Consider the following 19,671-nt stretch of genomic DNA (forward strand, 5'->3'; position numbering starts at 1 on the left):
CGCACGCGCACGCGCGCACACTTTCATTCTCAATCACACACAAATGCTCGCTCTGCCTCACATTCACATGCAGTCTCTCTCTCTCTCTCTCTCTCTCTCTCTCTCTCTCTCTCTCTCTCTCTTTCTCTCTCTCTCTCTCTCTCTGCCCCTCCCCCCTCTTGTGTGCGTCCGCCTCGGGAGAGATGGCCAACCATGTGCTGGCGGGCTGAGCGCCGCCAAACAGCTGCGCAGTTGCGGACCAATGACAAGTGCGGTAAGCCCCGTCGGAGAGGCAGCTTCCCCGAGCGGCGGTCCAGCATCTCAACTCTCCATCCCTTCACTATGGACGCGCGCGCATCTCGCTGCTGAGAGAGGGGGGGGAGAGAGGGGGGGAGAGATGCGCTGGTGTGTGGTACCCTGTAGATATGGACTGAAGGGGGCATTCGGACTGACTCGCGGGATTGTGCACTAACGATGCCTTATTTGATGAAAATACTTGCTTTACTTCTGTGTCTGTCCATCACCACCGGGGAGTGCCGGAAGCAGGGGAACCGCGTGCGGAGATGGACCGGCACCGTGGAGACCCTGAAGCATGGCACGTAAGTACAGAATGCCATCGAGACGTTGAGTGAGTGAGAAATTGAGTCTCCCCCTTCATAATTTCCGGGGAGCAACTACGCCCCCCCCACTATAGCCTAACACCGGGGGGGGGGGTGGATGGGGGGAGAGAGGGGGGGGGTTGGCAACTTGGACCTGTAAACAGGCAGGTGTAGCCGGCGTTACATGTGGTGTTGACGGCAACATCTGCAGAACTGCACAGCTGGGTGCGTGTCAATAGTGTGTGACGGTGACGCCGCTGCAGCCGCTGCCTATTTCGTCGATAAAAGGGGGGAGGAGGGGGGAGGGGTTAAACCTATTATTGTCAAACTGGAAATTGGGGGGGGGGAGTATACGGGGTGAGAAACTCGATGACCCACACGCGTCGGTTGGTGAATCAGGGGTGGTGGTGGTGGTGGGGGGGGGGGGAGGGAGACCCCACATCTGCCTGCTAATCAGCGGCAGGTAATGGCCGGGCGCGCCTCCGCGCGGAGCCACGTGTCGGAGGCACGTTTTGCCCACCTGGTTACCGGGGGACACGCCCGTCGCGCGGGACAGGCCTCGAGACGGTCGCGCGGCAACAAGTCGCGCCACACGATCGAATGGGACGGAACGCCCGAGTGATACATTGTAGCGGCAGGACGCGCAGCTCCGTGGCCATAGGAACAGGAGGAGGAGGAGGAGCGTTGCTGTGGCGCCAGCGCCTAATTGGCGTGAACACGTTGTCTCTCCAAATGACCGGGCAACCTGACGTTTTGAATAACCAGCTCAACATTTCCTTGTCCATAAAAAGCGATGGTAGCCGATAAGATAAACTGGAGCTCGCTTAAATTTGATGGCTGGGTGAGTCCCAGTGTGCCACGTCCCACGCTGTGGGACGTGGCACACTGGGACTCACCCAGCCATCCATTGAGGTTCATGTCAGTGCATACCCCCAAACAGCAAAGGGGCACACAATTCGCTCTTTAAACTTAACTTTAGAGACGAGGAGTCACAATGATGTCTGAAAAAGGCGTTTTATTTCGTTTTTTTCCTGCACTGGTGTCTCCGGCGAGAGACGGGGTATATGCAGTAGTGCTTTGCACCAGTGGCGGCTGGTGCTAAAAAAAAGAGTTGGGGGGGGCGCAACTTACCTTGGCGCAGCACACCTGACAGCTGCTTTAGTGTCCACACAGGCACAGAGTTATTAAGAAGGACAATGTAGCCCATAGATTTTATCAGGGCTCGTAGACGGTGGATGATTGACAGTCGAGACGAGGCGTCGTGGTGGGTGCGAACATGATTGACAGCCATGAGAATTGTCCAATCTCATTAGATAAAAGAAAACAACATTAAAACAATACCAATTCGCTGCCAGTAGAAGTGGGCGTGTCTGGGGCGGCACAGAACTGCGCCCCCTGGAACATCTGAAGAAACCAATCAGACAGCAGCCTCAGGTCACCTGCTCGCCGCAAGTTCGAGGGCTTACGTAAGGTATCGTTTGGCTGGCGCCGCTCACCCCGGAAGTATATGTATTCAGACAGGAAGTATATGTATTCAGACAGGAAGTATATGTATTCAGACAGGAAGTATATGTATTCAGACAGGAATCAACCAAACACCATTTGAACCAATATTTAATGCTGCTGACAGGCGCTCACAGACTGACAACACTTTTATTTCATCATTATTATATCATTACACAACTACATTATATTTAACATGTTGCCTGTCCAGGGTGCCTCCCCGCTTGCCGCCCAATGGCTGCTGGGATAAGCGCCAGCATCCCCGCGACCCTGAGAGCAGGAGAAGCGGTTTTTTAATGATGACCATTTTACAAGCACGTTTGAATCAAATTAACGATGTTGTATCCGGTTATTTTCTTGCCCGGTGCGGGATTCGATACGGGGTGTACTGCCCCACAAGGCGACGTCACTAACCGCTCGGCTAAAGGGTCAGACCCGTTAGCTAGCGGCTAACGTGTCTTATTAGTAGTTGCGCACAGAATACGCGTCACGTGGGAATATATCTATATCTATATATAAATGGGAAAATCAGAAAATATGGGTTAGTAGTTACCAAAAATGGCGGCTAAGCAGTTCATTTAAATGTCCCGCCAAGCTTCGTTTGGAACTATTCGGCGGCTACGTGAACCACGTGACCCTCTCGCGCTCTGACCCCCTCATGACGCAACTCTCTCTCTCTAGGGCAGCGGTTCTCAACCTTTTTGGGGTCCTGGACCCCCGGCGTATTTTTGATCTACCCTGAGGACCCCTCCACCTTATCTTGGGGGAGGGGGGGTTGCAATTTGATAGAAACAGTAGAAACTGCGTTTTAAATTGCATTATAGCATTTATTCACTCTTTGGGGCAAAAATAAGAGCTTTCAGTGGTAACTTAGATATAGTTAACAAAACAGAATTCTTATGCAGTAACTTTCAGATATATGTAACAAAACAGAATATGTATTCAGTAACTTTCAGATATATGTAACAAAACAGAATATGTATTCAGTAACTTTCAGATATATGTAACAAAACAGAATATGTATTCAGTAACTTTCAGATATATGTAACAAAACAGAATATTGTTTCAGTAGGCTATCTTATAAAGAATGACACACACACGAGTTGCTCAGTGCAGCCAAGTATATTCAAAGTGATGTAACATGTTCCTGAGCGCGGGTCATGTGTATCTAAGGTAAACTAGTGGATAGCCGATGGCATCGATCTATCTAGACCCGTAACATCCTCCTTTTCCAAGTATAAACACATACACATGAAGTTAGTGCAAAATAAAATTACTTTCATATACGAACAACCAATAACAGTGCAACAGCAGTAAATCTCTTCATATCCCATACCAGTGTAATAACCACAGTAGCGTATGATAACATTTCTCCTCTTTTCCCCCTCTCTCCCACATAGCAACCATCAACATTATTCAGATTACATAGTGAGTTTCAGTGGAGGTTTAGACAGCCGTCCAACCCTTGTGTAAGTGTGTCCATCCGAACGCGGAGCGCCAACAGGAGTAGATGGCGCCTTGGGCATGGACCTGATGGGGCTCGGCTCGAACACAGCCTGAGGGGTCTCAATGACAGTTTCTGTAGCTGGATCCCCGTCCGGTGTGTGTGTCGCAGCGGGTTCAACAGGATCGTGCGCGGCTCGTGCAGCTGGCTCAGCCACTCTGAGATCGATCCTGTTACGACGGTACAGGGAGCCATCAATGTCCACAAGATAAGACCTCGGCGCAACCCTGCGGAGACAAGTTCCGACTCTCCAGCGGCCAGTGTTATCACCTGGCAGGGGCTTCATCCGTACGACTTCCCCAATTTCAAGTGCCGGCAATTCACGGGCAGATCTGTCATAGGAGGATTTGGCGAGTTGCTTCCTGTGGCGCAGCTTTTCAGTGACGCCCACGACAACAGCTGGTTCCAGGAGCTTGCTTGCCGCCGGGATGGACGTCTTCAACCGGCGGGACATGAGGCGTTGTGCTGGGCTGCTGCCCATGTTTTCCGTAGGTGTATTCCTCCAGTGAAGCACGGCTTTCCAGGGGTCTTCACCATCATGCGCGGCCTTACGCAGAAGATTTTTTACAATCTTCACGGCCGACTCGGCCTTGCCATTCGCTTTCAGGTTTCTGGGAGAGGAGGTCACGTGCTCAAATTCCCACTCAGAAGCGAACCGTGTGAACTGAGCTGTGAACTGAGGGCCGTTGTCTGTAATAACCTTCTCTGGCTGACCATGTCGGGCGAACTGTGCCTTACATCGCTTGATGACTGTCTCTGCAGACATGTCGGGTAGAAGCTCAATCTCCCAAAAATCGGAATAGTGGTCGGCTATTAGGAGATAGTCTTTCTGTCTGAAGCTGAATAGGTCCATGCTCAAGACCTGCCATGCCCTGGTTGGTACTTCGTGAGAGAGCATGGTCTCCTTTTGCTGATTGTGGGCGTACACATTGCAGGTCGAGCAGCTGCTTACAAAGTCCTTTATCTCTGACTGCATGTTGGGCCAGTACAATGTCTCTTGAGCGTGTCGGTAGCATGCATCACCCCCTATGTGACTTGAATGTATGCGCGTCAACATTTCTGGGCGGAGTGACTTTGGGATGATGACTTTTTGCCCCCAGAACAGAACTCCGTTCTGCACACTGATTTCATCCCTGAAGGGCCAGTACTCCCTAGCGATGAGGGGCGCTTCCTCCTTTACATCTGGCCAGCCCACGAGAACAGTGTTCTTCAGTGCCTGTAAGCATTCATCTCTGTCGGTGTGTCGTCTGATCTGTTCCAGCCGCTGGTTAGTCACATTCAGGTACTCTGCCTGGTTCACGTGCTGTATGTCTTCCTGCTCTTGTTGCAGAGAGCAGATAGCGTGTCGCTGATATGCAGTCCCTCTGCCGGAGCATCCAGCCGTAGCTCTGCTGAGCGTGTCGCTTATGAACATCTCTGGGCCTGGTTTGTAGATTACCCTCAGGTCGTAGTTCTGCAGAGTCATGAGCATGCTCTGGAGTCTCTTACCTCTGGCAGGCGAAGACGATACTGAGACACTCCTTCTCAATTTGTGCATAGTTTTTTCGGTAGGGGTAAGAGCCCTCGAGGCAAATGCGATGGGCTGACCTTCCTGCATGAGACAACAACCGAGACCGCTCTGGCTGGCGTCGCTCTGGATTGCGATTGGCTTAGTTACATCATAGTAGCGCAGGACGGGCATGGCTGTCGCCAGCGCCTTAAGCTCATGAACCGCCGCCTCGTGCTTAGGCAGCCAGTGCCAGGGTGTGTCCTTGTCCAACAGGCGTCGCAACGGCTCGCAGACAGTAGATAGATGAGGCATGAACTTGGCTAAATAGTTAGCGAAGCCAATGAGACGCTGCACGCCCTTGGCATCTGTTGGGTTTGGCATGTCAATAATGGCTCTCACCTTCTCTGGATCGGGCTTCAGTCCAGCAGATGAGAGAATGTGGCCATGAAACTGCACCTCAGCCACCTTGAACTGCAACTTCTTCAGGCCGAGGCGAAGCTTGACCTCGCGGCAGCGTTCCATCAACGCCGCAAGCTTGACGTCGTGGTCGTCCCCAGCCTCTTTGTCTGTGTCCCCGCAGCCGACGACCAGGATATCGTCTGCAATGGGCTCAACGCCCTTCAGACCGGCGAGGAGCTCGTGCTGCTTGCGCTGATATACCTCGGGCGCCACCGATACTCCAAATGGTAGCTTGAGCCACCGCTTCCTCCCCCAGGGGGTCCAGAACGTGGTCATGAGGCTACTCTCATAGTCCAGTTTGCATTGCAGGAATGCATCCCGAGCGTCCACTAACGTGAAGACTCTGGCCTTGGGCAATTTATACAAAATGTCCTCCAAGGTAGGCATGATTTAGTGAGAGCGCTTTAGGGCTTTGTTCAATGGTTTAGGGTCAATGCATATTCTCAGCTTCTCCGGTTTTTTAACAATCACCATGTTGCTGATCCAATCTGTAGGATCTGTGACAGGCGCAAGGTGGCCGTCAGCCTCGTACTTGTCCAGCTGGGCTTTGACTGCTGCTTTCATTGCGATTGGGACATTGCGAGGGGCACTCTGTACTGCAGCAACACTAGGATCAAGGTCAAAATGGACCTCCCCAGGCACGGATTCCACAGGGGAGTTGAACACGTCACTGTATCTGTTGATAAGCTGTTCTTTAGTTAGGGCTCCTGGTTGTGTGTGTTCCATTTTGAGCACATCCTCTGGAATTGTGAAATGCATGAGCCCTAAGCGTTCACAGGTGGAGCCTGACAGAAGAGGATGTTGGCTGGTCCTCACTATTTCGAATGAGAGCTTGTGTGTTTGGCCTCTCACAGTACAGTCAGTCTCAAAGGTGCCCATAGAGCTCAGTGTTTCCCCCGAATACAGCTTCAGTCTGGTGTCACTCGGGCGGAGAGGTGTGTTTGGGGCCAGCCTTTTCTTGTCTTGAAAGCCCATTACATTGCAGGTGGCTCCAGAGTCCAGCTGACATTGTTGTGGCTTGTCGTGGAGTTTCAGAGTCACAAACCACTTCTTTCCTTTGGTGTGCACTGCGCCGATTGACTCAAACATGTACAGATCATCTGCATCATTACTATGCTCTGGGGGTTCTTCTGTGTATTCCACACAGTTTACCTTGCCCTCAGCATGCCCCTTTTTGCTCTTTAAGCACACTTTAGAAAAGTGATTAAGTGTCCCACATGACCTACATTGTTTCCCGAAGGCCGGGCAATGCTCTCTGCCCCTTGAATGCGAGCTGCCACAATATTTGCAATTGCCTGCATCTCCTGCTGTTCTGGGTGGATTGCTCTGTTTCCATTGGTTTTGTCTGGGTTGCCTAGCAACGGCATGCACTGCCTCCGGCTGCGGTGTTGTTGCAAACTCCATTGCTCTCATACGGATGTCAGTTTGCTCTGCTGCGCGACACATGTCAATAGCTGTGACCATGTTCAAATCCTTCTCTCTCAACAGCCTGCGCCTAACGGCCTCGCTTGCAACTCCCAGGACTATCTTATCACGGATCATTTCATCTTTCAACTGTCCATACTCACAGGTTGCTGCCCTCTCTCTCAGTCTCGTCACAAAGGTATCAAACGATTCTCCTTCCTCCTGCTTGCAACTCCCGAAAATGTACCTCTCGTATATTGTGTTTTTTGCTGGCTTGAAGTATTTCCCCAACTCTCTCAGTATGGCATCAGGATCCCCTTGATCATCTTCTGAGAGGTTCAGATTGTGGCGGTAAATATGCCTGCATTCACTTCCCATCACACTTCTTAGAGTAGCCGCTTGTATTTTCTTGTCCTTGCCAAGTATGCCCGTGACGAGGACGTAGTCTTCATATTCGGCCCGAAAAATGTCCCAATTGACACTCCAATCGCCTGTGAAGCTCATCGGGGACGGTGGTGGAATATTCACGTTAGCTGCCATTGTATGTGATGCTATCGGCGCCGGTAATGCTAGCGTTAGCTCCTCTGTGACAACGTCTTCAGCAGAAGTACTTTGCTCTGAATCGGAATCCTCCGACATGTGACCTACTCAGGCCTACAAACTTAAACATGCGAGCTAGTAAAATAAGAAATAAGTTCTCCGACTTCTGGCACCATGTTTCAGTAGGCTATCTTATAAAGAATGACACACACACGAGTTGCTCAGTGCAGCCAAGTGTATTCAAAGTGATGTAACATGTTCCTGAGCGCGGGTCATGTGTATCTAAGGTAAACTAGTGGATAGCCGATGGCATCGATCTATCTAGACCCGTAACAAATATGTAGTCAGTAACTTTCAGATATACGTATGTAACAACAGAATTTTATGCAGTCACTTTTAACAATGCAAACGGGAGCGAGATCTCTTATTAAAATACAATAAATTACACTTGTGAAACAGATGTAATTAGAGAAAAAAGTCCTGTTACCCTTTATAGTTTAGGTAGATAAAGGTCTCAGTCACATTTGAGTAAAATAATCCTATTTCTATAAATGTCATAGGATCTTTTTTTTAAAGGTATTTTATTTTCACGGACCCCTTGCAATTACACCACGGACCACTAGGGGTCCGCGGACCCCCGGTTGAGAAACACTGCTCTAGGGCTCTGCTCTGGGTATTTATCGGCTCCACCTCCGATCGGCATCGATATAAACGCGACGGGGGGGGGGGGGTGGACGCGCTACTTTGCGCGATGACGTAGCGCCATTGTCCGCGCGTCATAAAATCGCGCCGGCGACTGAGGAAAAACGTTTATCGTTTGTGGGCGCGGCGTCTTCGTTCAAGTCTGCGTTGAGTTTGTGTGGTTTGAAAGAGAGGCTGACGTGCCAGATAAACGCGCCTGTTTTCCGGCGCGTCCGTGACGTCACGAACGTCATGACGTCAAAGATGACGCTACAGAAGAAAAGAAAGGCAAAGTCGTCTGCTGGCAGTCAGACTCGGGTCTGCTGGCACCGTGAAAGGAGTCAGTTGCCTATTTTTAGCGGGTTTGCCCGCGCTTATAAAACCCGCTAATATACGTGTAAACGGGGTATTTAGAGTAGTGTGTGCGTGTAAATTACAGCACTGAAAGAGTGCAAAGGCAGCAGAGGGCTATGTCAGAGCATTGCATGTGTCAGATGCCAAGCCAGACAGGCAAGTTGAGCCAGACAGGCTTGTTGAGCCAGACAGGCTTGAGACAGACAGGCTAGTTGAGCCGGACAGACTTGAGCCAGACAGGCTTGAGCCAGAGCTTCTCTGCAGCGGTCTTTCTGGAAATCTCTTCTGAGTTCAGAGAGAAAAAAACCAATCTTGCTGTTTTAGAAACTCTAATAAAGAGTTTAAAAGATGCTACGTGGGATATTTCAGCCTCTGAAGCATAATGTGATGACTAAATATCAGCATATGCTGCTTGATATTGATTGAAAAAAAGGTAGTGACTCCCAGCCCCCCCCCCCCACACACAGCCCCCCCCCACACACACACACAACTTTACTTAGGTCACTTTTGGAGACTAACTCTAACCCTTACCTTAACACTGTGCCAAAATAAATAAATAAATAAAATAGAATTAAAAAAATGAGCTTTTTCCCCCCAATTTGGGACACGGCTTTTGTCCCCAATTGGACAAGCTGTCCCCAATTAGCCGGTCTTCAGTCTGAAACGTGTCCTCCGAAACTAGGCTAAGTTAGAAACACACACACACACACACACACACACACACACACACACACACACACCATATGGCTGCGTTAAAATAAAAAGCCGGAGCTGGAGCCGGAGCCGGAGCCAGGCCAGGTGAATGGTCTTATTGTTTGAAGCCCTTCAAATGATGGGATTCACACTCACAGTCATTAGCAAACCAAAAAGCATTTGCAGAAATGGGATCTGCTAAGGCTGTTCCAAAATGGAGACTGTCCTCAAGCAAAAAACCCCCCCAAATCGTTACCAGTCAAAATGTGACCATCCAAGAGAGGCCTGTGGGTCGTATAGGAACAAACGACCTGTGTGGTCGTATGGGTTGGAGGACTTGTTTCCAAAATGGCCGGTGTTGGCCAACATACTACCTTTCTATTTGAACCAGCTTGTCTTTCTTGCTTTGATATGTTGTCAATCACATCACTGAATGACAGGTGTCAGGATGCAGGTGCGAATAAGCACAACACCAGGGCGTCTGGGTGGTGTGGCGGTCTATTCCGTTGCCTACCAACACGGGGATCGCCGGTTCGAATCCCCGTGTTACCGCCGGCTTGGTCAGGCGTCCCTACAGGCACAATGGCCGTGTCTGTGGGTGGGAAGTCGGATGTGGATATGTGTCTTGGTCGCTGCACTAGCGCCTCCTCTGGTCGGTCGGGGTGCCTGTTCGGGGGGGGGGTAGCATGATCCTCCCACGTGCTACTCCCCCCTTGTGAAACTCCTCTCAGGTGAAAAGAAGCGGCTGGTGACTCCATATGTATCGGAGGAAGCACGTGGTATGCAGCCCTCCCCGGATCGGCAGAGGGGGTTGAGCAGCGACCGGGACGGCTCGGAAGAGTGGGGTAACTGGACGGGTACAACTGGGCAGAAAAAGGGGGGAAATGTATATATGTAGAAAATCCAGTGAGTCAAGTGAATTCTTTATGAGACAGTACAAGCCTGTTTCATGCCATAAGCCAGGGGTGTCAAACTCCGGGCCTCGAGGGCCGCAGTGTCTGCAGGTATTTGTTGCTGCCGTGCACTACACCAGTGTTTCTCAACCGGGGGTCCGCGGACCCCTAGTGGTCCGTGGTGTAATTGCAAGGGGTCCGTGAAAATAAAATATCTTTAAAAAAAAGATCCTATGACATTTATAGAAATAGGATTATTTTACTCAAATGTGACTGAGACCTTTATCTACCTGAACTATAAAGGGTAACAGGACTTTTTTCTCTAATTACATCTGTTTCACAGGTGTAATTTATTGTATTTTAATAAGAGATCTCGCTCCCGTTTGCATTGTTAAAAGTTACTGCATAGAAATTCTGTTGTTACATATATCTGGAAGTTACTGAATACATATTCTGTTTTGTTACATATATCTGAAAGTTACTGAATACATATTCTGTTTTGTTACATATATCTGAAAGTTACTGAATACATATTCTGTTTTGTTACATATATCTGAAAGTTACTGCATAAGAATTCTGTGTTGTTAACTATATCTAAGTTACAACTGAAAGCTCTTATTTTTGCCCCAAAGAGTGAATAAATGCTATAATGCAATTTAAAATGCAGTTTCTACTGTTTCTACAAATTGCAACCCCCCTCCCCCAAGATCAGGTGGAGGGGTCCTCAGTGTAGATCAAAAATACGCAGGGGGTCCAGGACCCCAAAAAGGTTGAGAACCGCTGCACTGCACCACCTGATTAAACTAGTTCCTTTCCCTCCTTGATCCAGGAGGTGAGCCAATTAGTTAAATCAGGTGGTGTAGTGCACGGTCGCAACAAACACCTGCAGACACTGCGGCCCTCGAGGCCCGGAGTTTGACACCCCTGCGCATAAGCAATCAACAGCTGTCAATGAATAAACAAATAAACGAACAAACTCATTTAAAGCCCGGTAAACTCGGAAACCACGATCAAAGTCCCTATTTCTGTTACGTTGAAATGTATGCTACTGTCGCTTTAAGAATGGGATGCGTATCGCTAATAGGCGGAAGTCCCGGGGGGGGAGGGATGATATATCCCCCCCAATATATCACTATAAACATAACTATGTAATTTCAATAATATTAATAAACACAACGAAATCACCTGTGCTGATTATAGACACTTAACAGTGCATATTTAAGTTTCAAAAGATCGCGACCCCCCCCTCGCACTTTACGTCACAATGGTTTGATCCACTGCCCCCGCCCCTCCCCCTCCCCCTCCCGCGGACTACAGTGCGTGTGGGCGGTCTGACAGTCTTTCTTTGGTGGCTAACGTTAAACCTCCCGTCCGGTAAGTAGTTCAAACAAATTATGTGTTAGACACGTCGTTACTTCTACCACTCAGTACAATAAAACACGTTTATAATCGTGGCCAGTCTTCGTTTCCGCTTACAGGTCACTCTTTATGTTAGCTAGTGGCTAACTGACGTTTGCTAGCCAACTTAGCTAAATTACAGTAGCATCAGCCAGTGTTGGTGGCTGTCTGAATTTGAGAGAGATTAGCGGTGCAGTGACGCCTCCTCGATATACCTGTAACATAGGCCTTGGGCGTCCGGGTAGCGTAGTGGTCTGCCCCCCCCCCCCCCCCGTGTTACCTCCGGCTTGGTCGGGCCGCGCAGGGGCGATTCTAGGATCAGAGCTTTAGGGGTGCTGAGCAGCCAGAGTGCTGGCCAGCCAGGCAAGATAAATTTGAGGGGGGGGGGGTGGATCAAACCATTTTCGAAGCATGGGGGGGTTGCTGTATTTTTGTTGTTAAAATATTACGTTTAAACCATATACCGGATATGGTTTGGACATTTCTTCAGCTTATTAAACATGGACATACAGTCAAAAATAAAATAATCTCTTCAATTTGAGGGGTGCCGGGGTTCAATTTAGGGGTGCTAAAGCACCCCCCAAAATGGGCTAGACACGCCTGTAGAACCTTATAATGTAATAAATCCCCGATAATGTAATAACCCTGATAATGTAATAAAAAAAAATGCACTTGAGGCCGTTGAAAATGCAATAAAACCCGATAATGTAATAACTTCCTGATAATGTAATAACTTCCTGATAATGTAATAAAGTGCATTTCCCGATAATGTCATAAACTTTTTTCCAATAATGTAATAAAGCATTGCATTAACAGGAGGTTATTACATGATCAGGTTAGCCTTCATTTTGCAGGTCCTGATAATGTCATAATTCCCCAATATTGTAATAATTTAACTGTAGACCACCTATTAATGGGTTCAAGTGGTGATACTGTGTTGGCAACTCTAGCCCCAGAGCTCTAGCGCCACCAACAGGTCAAAGTTGGACATGCAAATGCACTTTATTACATTATTGGGAAGTTATTACATTATCAGGTTTTATTGCATTTTCAATGGACTCAAGAGCAGATTTTTATTACATTATCGGGGTTATTACATTATCGGGGATTTATTACATTATCAGGTTCTACAACGCCTATGGTCGGGCGTCCCTACAAACTGTACTGGCCGTGTCTGCGGGGGGGGGGGGGAGTGGGATGTGGGTGTTTGTCGTGGTCCAGTCACGGCGCTGTCCTGGTCACCACACTAGTAGTAAGCGCCTCCTCTGGTTGGTCGGGATGCCCCCCCCCCCGGATCGGCAGGGAGGGGGTGGAGCAGCGACCGGGGACGGCTCTAAAAGAGCGGGGTAATTGGCCAGAAGCAATTGGGGAGAAAAAGGGGGACATTTGAAAAAAATAAGGTTCGTTGTGGCCTAGCAGAGTAGGCGAACAGTTGCAGACCAGGGGCCCCGTGGGTCAGTCTTTACCATGGGCATATTTGTGCGTGCACACCCATGGATGTTTTTTTTTTTTTGCCCTCAAGATTGTGTGACAATCAGTAGCAAAGCATGATGGTTATTTGTAATTGCTTCCTCCTAACATCTCTTGTCTGCCTCTTGCACCAAGCAACCACCCAGGCCTGCAGAGACAGCAGTGTTAGCCGGGCGGTGTCTAAATTCAGGGGTTACCCAGGTTCTACACTGGTCCCCCAGACAAACTGCAGTGCTACAAAATCCCATGGGTGCGTGCGCACACATTTGCCCGTAGTAACGACTGATACACGAAGCCCCGGATGATGGCGAGGGTTTTGCGACCGCCGTCAGATCTTTCAAACTTTGAGGTTTGTTAAAACCGTTTACAAATGTGGATCAGACGACAAGGGGTTTTGTTTTGTTTATTTGTATAACTCTTGAGTTAGCTGATTCTCCGTAGCAGACTTTAAGAGAATAGGCTAATGCTAACACAATAGGCTAATGATAATACAATAGGCTAATGCTAACACAATAGGCTAATGCTAACACAATAGGCTAATGCTAATACAATAGGGTAATGCTAACACAATAGGCTAATGCTAATACAATAGGCTAATGCTAACACAATAGGCTAATGCTAATACAACAATGTAATAGAGATTTTTTTTTTATCTTTGTCTTTTCTCATTGTATTTTTCATTTGTGAATATGAAGAGTGGTGTATAATACTGTTTACGTTTATCCACAGAGGCTGCCACAAGTTTTGTGTGTGTGTGTGTGTGTGTGTGTGTGTGTGTTTTCGAGCTGCGTTGAATTGAAGCGGTTGTTCCCTCCAAAAAAACAACCCTGTCACACCCACAGAGCTAAAGTGGTGTTGTGATGTTGTGAACGGCTTACCTTTCATCTATCCATATATATTTTTTTTATATTGGAGTAAAGACCCTAAAATTATTATCTGTGCACTATACTATATTGGGGTTATCATCAGCCAACATACACACATCACTGATTCAGTGCAACGAGCTTAGTGTTAGCCAGCTCTCCTCTGACACTGTTGTGGTGAGATGATGGCGTAGTTGTCTCTGAGTTCATGGACGTGTTTGCTGTCTTTGTTCAGCGCCTTGTCAAAAAAGCCTCCCGATGTGACCAAGTCTCGAAAACCGAAGACAGAGCATCTCCTGAAAGTAGATGATCATGATTTCACCATGAGGCCAGCGTTTGGAGGTGAGTGGGGAGTATGTGTTCAGTTTTCTTCTCTTTTTTCTTCTTAGCATGACTCTAAGGCCCCCCCCCCAACACACACACACACACACACACACACACACACACACACACGCAATTTGTGTGCCAATGCTAACTGGCTTTTTAAATGCCCCCTGTGCCAAAGGTTGCCTCCAAACCATTCCCTGCTCTTGTTTGCATATATGTGTCTTGGCAGGTAAAAGTACAAATCAATGAAAATTATCATAGTCATAAAAAGATGAATAATTTTGCTTGCGTTTTTGCATGCTGAAAGTTTCTGTGACACGTCGTACCCTCCAAACATTCTTTAGGTTTATTGTTTCCTCCTTAAGTCAGATGTAGATCAGTCAGAATTTTATTGAACAAAAATTATCACATGAGAAAAAGAGAACAAATCTCTCTGACCAAGGCACTCCGTGTAATTAAAATGTCTTTATTGGAACTTGGACATATCCAAAAGGACCTAAAAATGCATTTTTAGGCATTTTAGGCATTTTTAGGTCCTTTTTGGATATGTCCAAGTTCCAATAAAGACATTTTAATTACACGGAGTGCCTTGGTCAGAGAGATTTGTTCTCTTTTTCTCATCTGAAACTACCAACCTTGGACCAAAGAGCACCCAACAAAAATATATTACTTAACTACAGAGAGGACTGAGCACGCCACTGACTCCAAACACAAAAATTATCACATATAAGGAATTTGACTATGTTGCTCTCAGTCACACTTATACGCACAACAAAGCGACCTAAGTATGAGGTCAAAATATCAAAACTAGGGGGTAGCATAGCGGTCTATTCCGTTGCCTACCAACACGGGGATCGCCGGTTCGAATCCCTATGTTACCTCTGCCTTGGTTGGGCGTCCCTACAGACGCAATTGGCCGGGTCTGCAGGTGGGAAGCCGGATGTGGGTGTGTGTCCTGGTCGCTGCACTAGTGCCTCCTCTGCTCAGTCGGGGCACCTGTTCGGCAGGGAGGGGAACTGGGGGGGGGAATAGTGTGATCCTCCCACGCGCTACGTCTCCCCTGCCGAAACTCCTCACTGTCAGGCTAAAAGAAGCAGCTGGCGACTCCACGTGTATCGGAGGAGGCACGTGGTAGTCTGCAGCTACCCGGAACGGCTCATAGAGCAGGGTGATTGGCTGGGTACAATTGGGGAGAAAAAGTGGGAATTTTTTTTTTTTAAATCTGTCGATGAACTGATCGTTCAATTGACTAATCGTTTCAAGTGCTACTTATAACAAGTGTAATAATCATGAAACACATAACCTTTTTAAGATAAGCCATATTATTCTGCCAATGGTGTATGAAAACTTTACCAGCAATATCTTCAAATAAGCATCATGAAGCTTAAAGCAAGATGAAATCCATTGATAAGCTTGTCTTTTTTTCTTTTTTTTTTGCAGTAGGAAACTTCTTGAAAAGTAGTTGACCTGAGTGGGTGGCACAGTCACCTGTATTTGCTTGCTGAAGACCATGTCAGCACTTATGGCATTTGCCCCGAGTCTCATAACGGATTGGTTTTTGGTGTGAAGAACCTGTGATCTGTAGGACTCTTTGATGTGAAAGCAATTTATGGTACCCATTCAGACCATGCCTGAATGAGAGGGAGGACAGCGGGATGGTGAGGATGCAAGGAGTAGAGGTGACGAAGGCGTGTGAGTTGAAATACTTGAGGTCAGCTGTTCAAAGTAACGGGGAGTGCAGAAGAGAAGTGAAGAAGAGAGTGCAGGCAGGGCGGAGTGGGTGGAGAAGAGTGTCAGGAGTGATGTGTGACAGAAGGGTACCAGCAAGAGTTAAAGGGAAGGTTTACAAGATGGTAGTGAGACCAGCTATGTTGTATGGTTTGGAGACAGTGGCACTGATGAAAAGACAGGAGGAGGAGCTGGAGGTGCAGAGATGAAGATGATAAGATTTTCATTGGGAGTGATGAAGAAGGACAGGATTAGGAACGAGTATATTAGAGGGACAGCTCAGGTTGGACAGTTCGGAGACAAAGAAAGAGAGACAAGATTTAGATGGTTTGGACATGTGTGGAGGAGAGATGCTGGGTATACTGGGAGAAGGATGCTGAATATGGAGCTGCCAGGGAAGAGGAGAAGAGGAAGGCCAAAGAGGAGGTTTACGGATGTGGTGAGGGAGGACATGCAGGTGGCTGGTGTGACAGAGGAAGATGCAGAGGACAGGAAGAGATGGAAACCAATTAGCCACTGTGGCGCCCCCTAACGGGAGCAGCCGAACGTAGTAGTAGTATTAGTGGTAGTATTAGTGGTGGATTCCTCCCACGGGATCATGGGAAGGTTCTTGTCCGACCATGATGCACCTCCTGGCCTCACTGTTATTTATTGACATCAACTGTATGACTACAGTCAGTTAGTGGTGGATGGAAATGATACCCACGTATTATCTTGGCCCGAGAGAGAGAGGGGGAGAGGGAGAGAGAGCGAGAGAGCGACTCTTCTCTCATCATTTTCTCTGTTGTGACAGTCAGTCAATCTCCCATTTTTTGGATAGACAGAAATTGAGAAATGTGTGGTTTTTTTTTCTTCATTGTTATTTTCTTTATTTTTTTAGGACGGGGGACCGTCGTGCAGTCGGAAAACTCCTCCGCACTGAAACTTTTTTGCCTTATTTTTTCTTTTTCTTTTTGAACCGCCTCTTTCAAGTCTTCCCTGTGTGCAGTGTAGTGTAAAGGCTGTAGTTCGTAAGACGCTGCACGGATGTTATGCCGGTGTGAAGCGTCTGTCTGGGAGATGGCCAGGCTTTCTCATTGGACCGGCTCAGACTGCCAGGAGCTGAAGGCGAGGTCTTTGTTGGTACATCTTGAAAGGGTGCAGTTAACATTTAAGCAAGCGACTTGAAACTTGCACGGTCTGTGTGAAGACACGCAGCCGAGCTCCGGGTTTAATGAGGTTCGGGTAGCGTGTTCGAGCACCATCCGCATCCGTGCTCGGAAACAAATGGGGGTATTTGGGAGGAGGGGGGGGGTCCTCTCCTTCTGATTGATGTTGTTCTTCTGAAGTTGTGTCTTGTCAGGAGCAGCTGATGAAAGCGTTGCTTTTTTCCATTTGGGAAGGGAGGAAGAGCGTAGGGTGGCTAGCTGCCTGATACGAGGAACACGGGGAAAGCGTAACTAAAAATAGCCCGTTCACAATGACGAACAAGGTCGAGGACGCGTTGGCGTAGCAGCGCGACTTTCAAGAGACTCACATTTTGATGGCCTGTCTCCGAGAAAGAGATTTCTCTTTCAGGTTTTTCTTCAGGGCTGTAGTGTACGCAGCAAAAACAACAACAAACAAACAAACAAACAAAAAAAAAACAAGACAGGCTTGCCAATGTATTTCATGATGTTTTGAGTGTCATATACCCGAACCCATATTTCAAGATATTGCTAGCAACATTTTCTCACCCCAAAGGCAGATAACGTTGTTCTTTCATGGTAATGGGACTTGTTTTAAGACCTGCACTCTAAAAAAAAAAAAGAAAGATGATTTCAAAGCCAGTTTCTTCAGGTCGATTATCTAAAATTTCCTGATTTTAAATTGTCTGACAATAATGTGGGCGGCACGGTGGCAAAGTGGTTAGCGCAGTCGCCTCGCAGCAACAAGGTCCTGGGTTCAAGCCCCGGGGTAGTCCAACCTTGGTGGGTCATCCCGGGTCGTCCTCTGTGTGGAGTTTGCATGTTCTCCCCGTGTCTGCGTGGGTTTCCTCCGGGTGCTCTGGTTTCCTCCCACAGTCCAAAGACATGTAGGTCAGGTGAATCGGCCGTACTAAATTGTCCCTAGGTGTGAATTTGTGTGTGTGTGTGTGTGTGTGTGTGTGTTTGTGTGTGTGGCCCTGTGATGGCCTGGTGGCCTGTCCAGGGTGTCTCCCCTGCCTGCCGCCCGATGACTGCTGGGATAGGCTCCAGGATCCCTGTGACTCTGAGAGCAGGATAAGTGGTTTGGATAATAGACGGATGGATGGAAGGAAATCAGTCCTGTTTCCACAAAACGAGGGCACTTCCTTGAAACAGGCAATGACATCTGCCAGTGGGGTGAGATAACTTTACCTCTGATGAAGGTCTTGGACCACAAACTCAGCCACTAAACTGGCATTTTGCGCAGCGGTGTTGTATGGAGCTTCTTCTTCTTCTTCTTTCAGCTTGTTCCCTGTTTCCCCGGGGTCGCCGCGGTGGATTTGATTGTTTCCATCGGTACCCTGTGAGGGCACAGCGCTGATGGCGGTCTTTGTTAACCCAGGCTTTAACTGATCCCCTATGGTGTTGTCAAGCTGCGTAATGATTTGGCAAAACTTGACGTTGGATGCCCTCCCTGACGCACTAACCCTGTGGACGGGGGTAGTATGGAGGTTCTATTATGACATATTGTGATTCTGTACCTGCACTACACTTTTATTGTGCAGATTACTCTTTTTTTTTTTACTTGCGACACCTTGATATAACCATGAGAGATTTGAAACAAGATGGAATACCTTGATAAGCTCGTCTTTTTTGATTGTGTCAACATCTGTCTTGAGCTTAAAAGTGTCCTCCTCATTACTACTGTATACCTTGGAGCCCTCCAAGGTTGTTGGAGGTTACACACAACAGGCGTTTTTGTGTCTTGTGAAACCGTCTTCACGGAGGTGAAATCCTCCTTAATGCCCATGTCGACTAATCCTCTTGCAAGTTAAAATGGTCTGATGTCTTTCTATTAGTGGGGCAGCCATAGAGAAGAGGCCCAGGCTAACGTGTGGGTGGGGGTGGGGGTGGTGGTGGGGGGGGGGTGTATTATTGCTCTTAATACCAGGGAAAACGACACATTAAGCATGCTGCTAATCCACGCGGAGGGAGAAAGCCCATCCGTCAGACCATGTGGGGTATGGAGTGATGGAGTGAGTGCCGTCATCATCTGTTGTCTGAACACTGAAGCCACAATTTGCTTCCTTCCTTACAAATGTGAGGGGCTTAGTTGTGCCGCAGGTTATCAAGTATTATTTATTTATTTATTTTTAGTTGTGTTGGGGAATTCTCAAGGTCAGAGGTTTGGGCCATTTCATGCATTTCATGTAGTGCCTGGATAAATAATGTAATAAAAATAAGTACAATCCATAATTCATGCAGGCAGCGGTTGTCCACCTCGCTTCAGACCTGGTAAACGTTGTATGCTTCATTACTTGCAAATGAGAACACAGGCATCACTTTCAGTTTCAAGGACCTCATTGGAAATAAGTACTTCAGTACTTTAATCTGTTCTCCTCAGGAACGGGACTTGTTATGTTGTAATCTTGTTTCTTTTTTCATATCTTTCTAAACTAAACTAAACGTGTTCCTGGCGGGGCTTTCGGTCGTGTCCATCTACAATTCTGTCCGTCCGTCCTCATAATTGTGGACGTAACTTGATATGTACAACTTGAAACTTTTCACTCGTTTGCTGGTAGGTGCAGGTGAAAGTTTGTCGACAATTGTGTGCATGTCGTTGACATTTATCCACGGTAAAT

General features: G+C 47.8%; 1 protein-coding gene across 1 annotated transcript in view; it reads left to right on the forward strand.

The window, feature by feature from the left end:
* The first annotated feature begins 453 nt into the window (after positions 1–453).
* The window catches only part of gabrr2a (gamma-aminobutyric acid type A receptor subunit rho2a), a 61,352-nt gene continuing 42,134 nt past the window's right edge, over positions 454–19,671 (forward strand). The window contains exons 1-2 of the mRNA XM_056295544.1: positions 454–578; positions 14,065–14,171. Coding sequence (XP_056151519.1) covers positions 454–578; positions 14,065–14,171 — 232 coding nt within the window. The remainder of the gene's footprint in view (positions 579–14,064; positions 14,172–19,671) is intronic.

This window comes from Lampris incognitus, chromosome 16, assembly GCF_029633865.1.
Source record: "Lampris incognitus isolate fLamInc1 chromosome 16, fLamInc1.hap2, whole genome shotgun sequence".
Taxonomy (NCBI): Eukaryota; Metazoa; Chordata; class Actinopteri; order Lampriformes; family Lampridae; genus Lampris; species Lampris incognitus.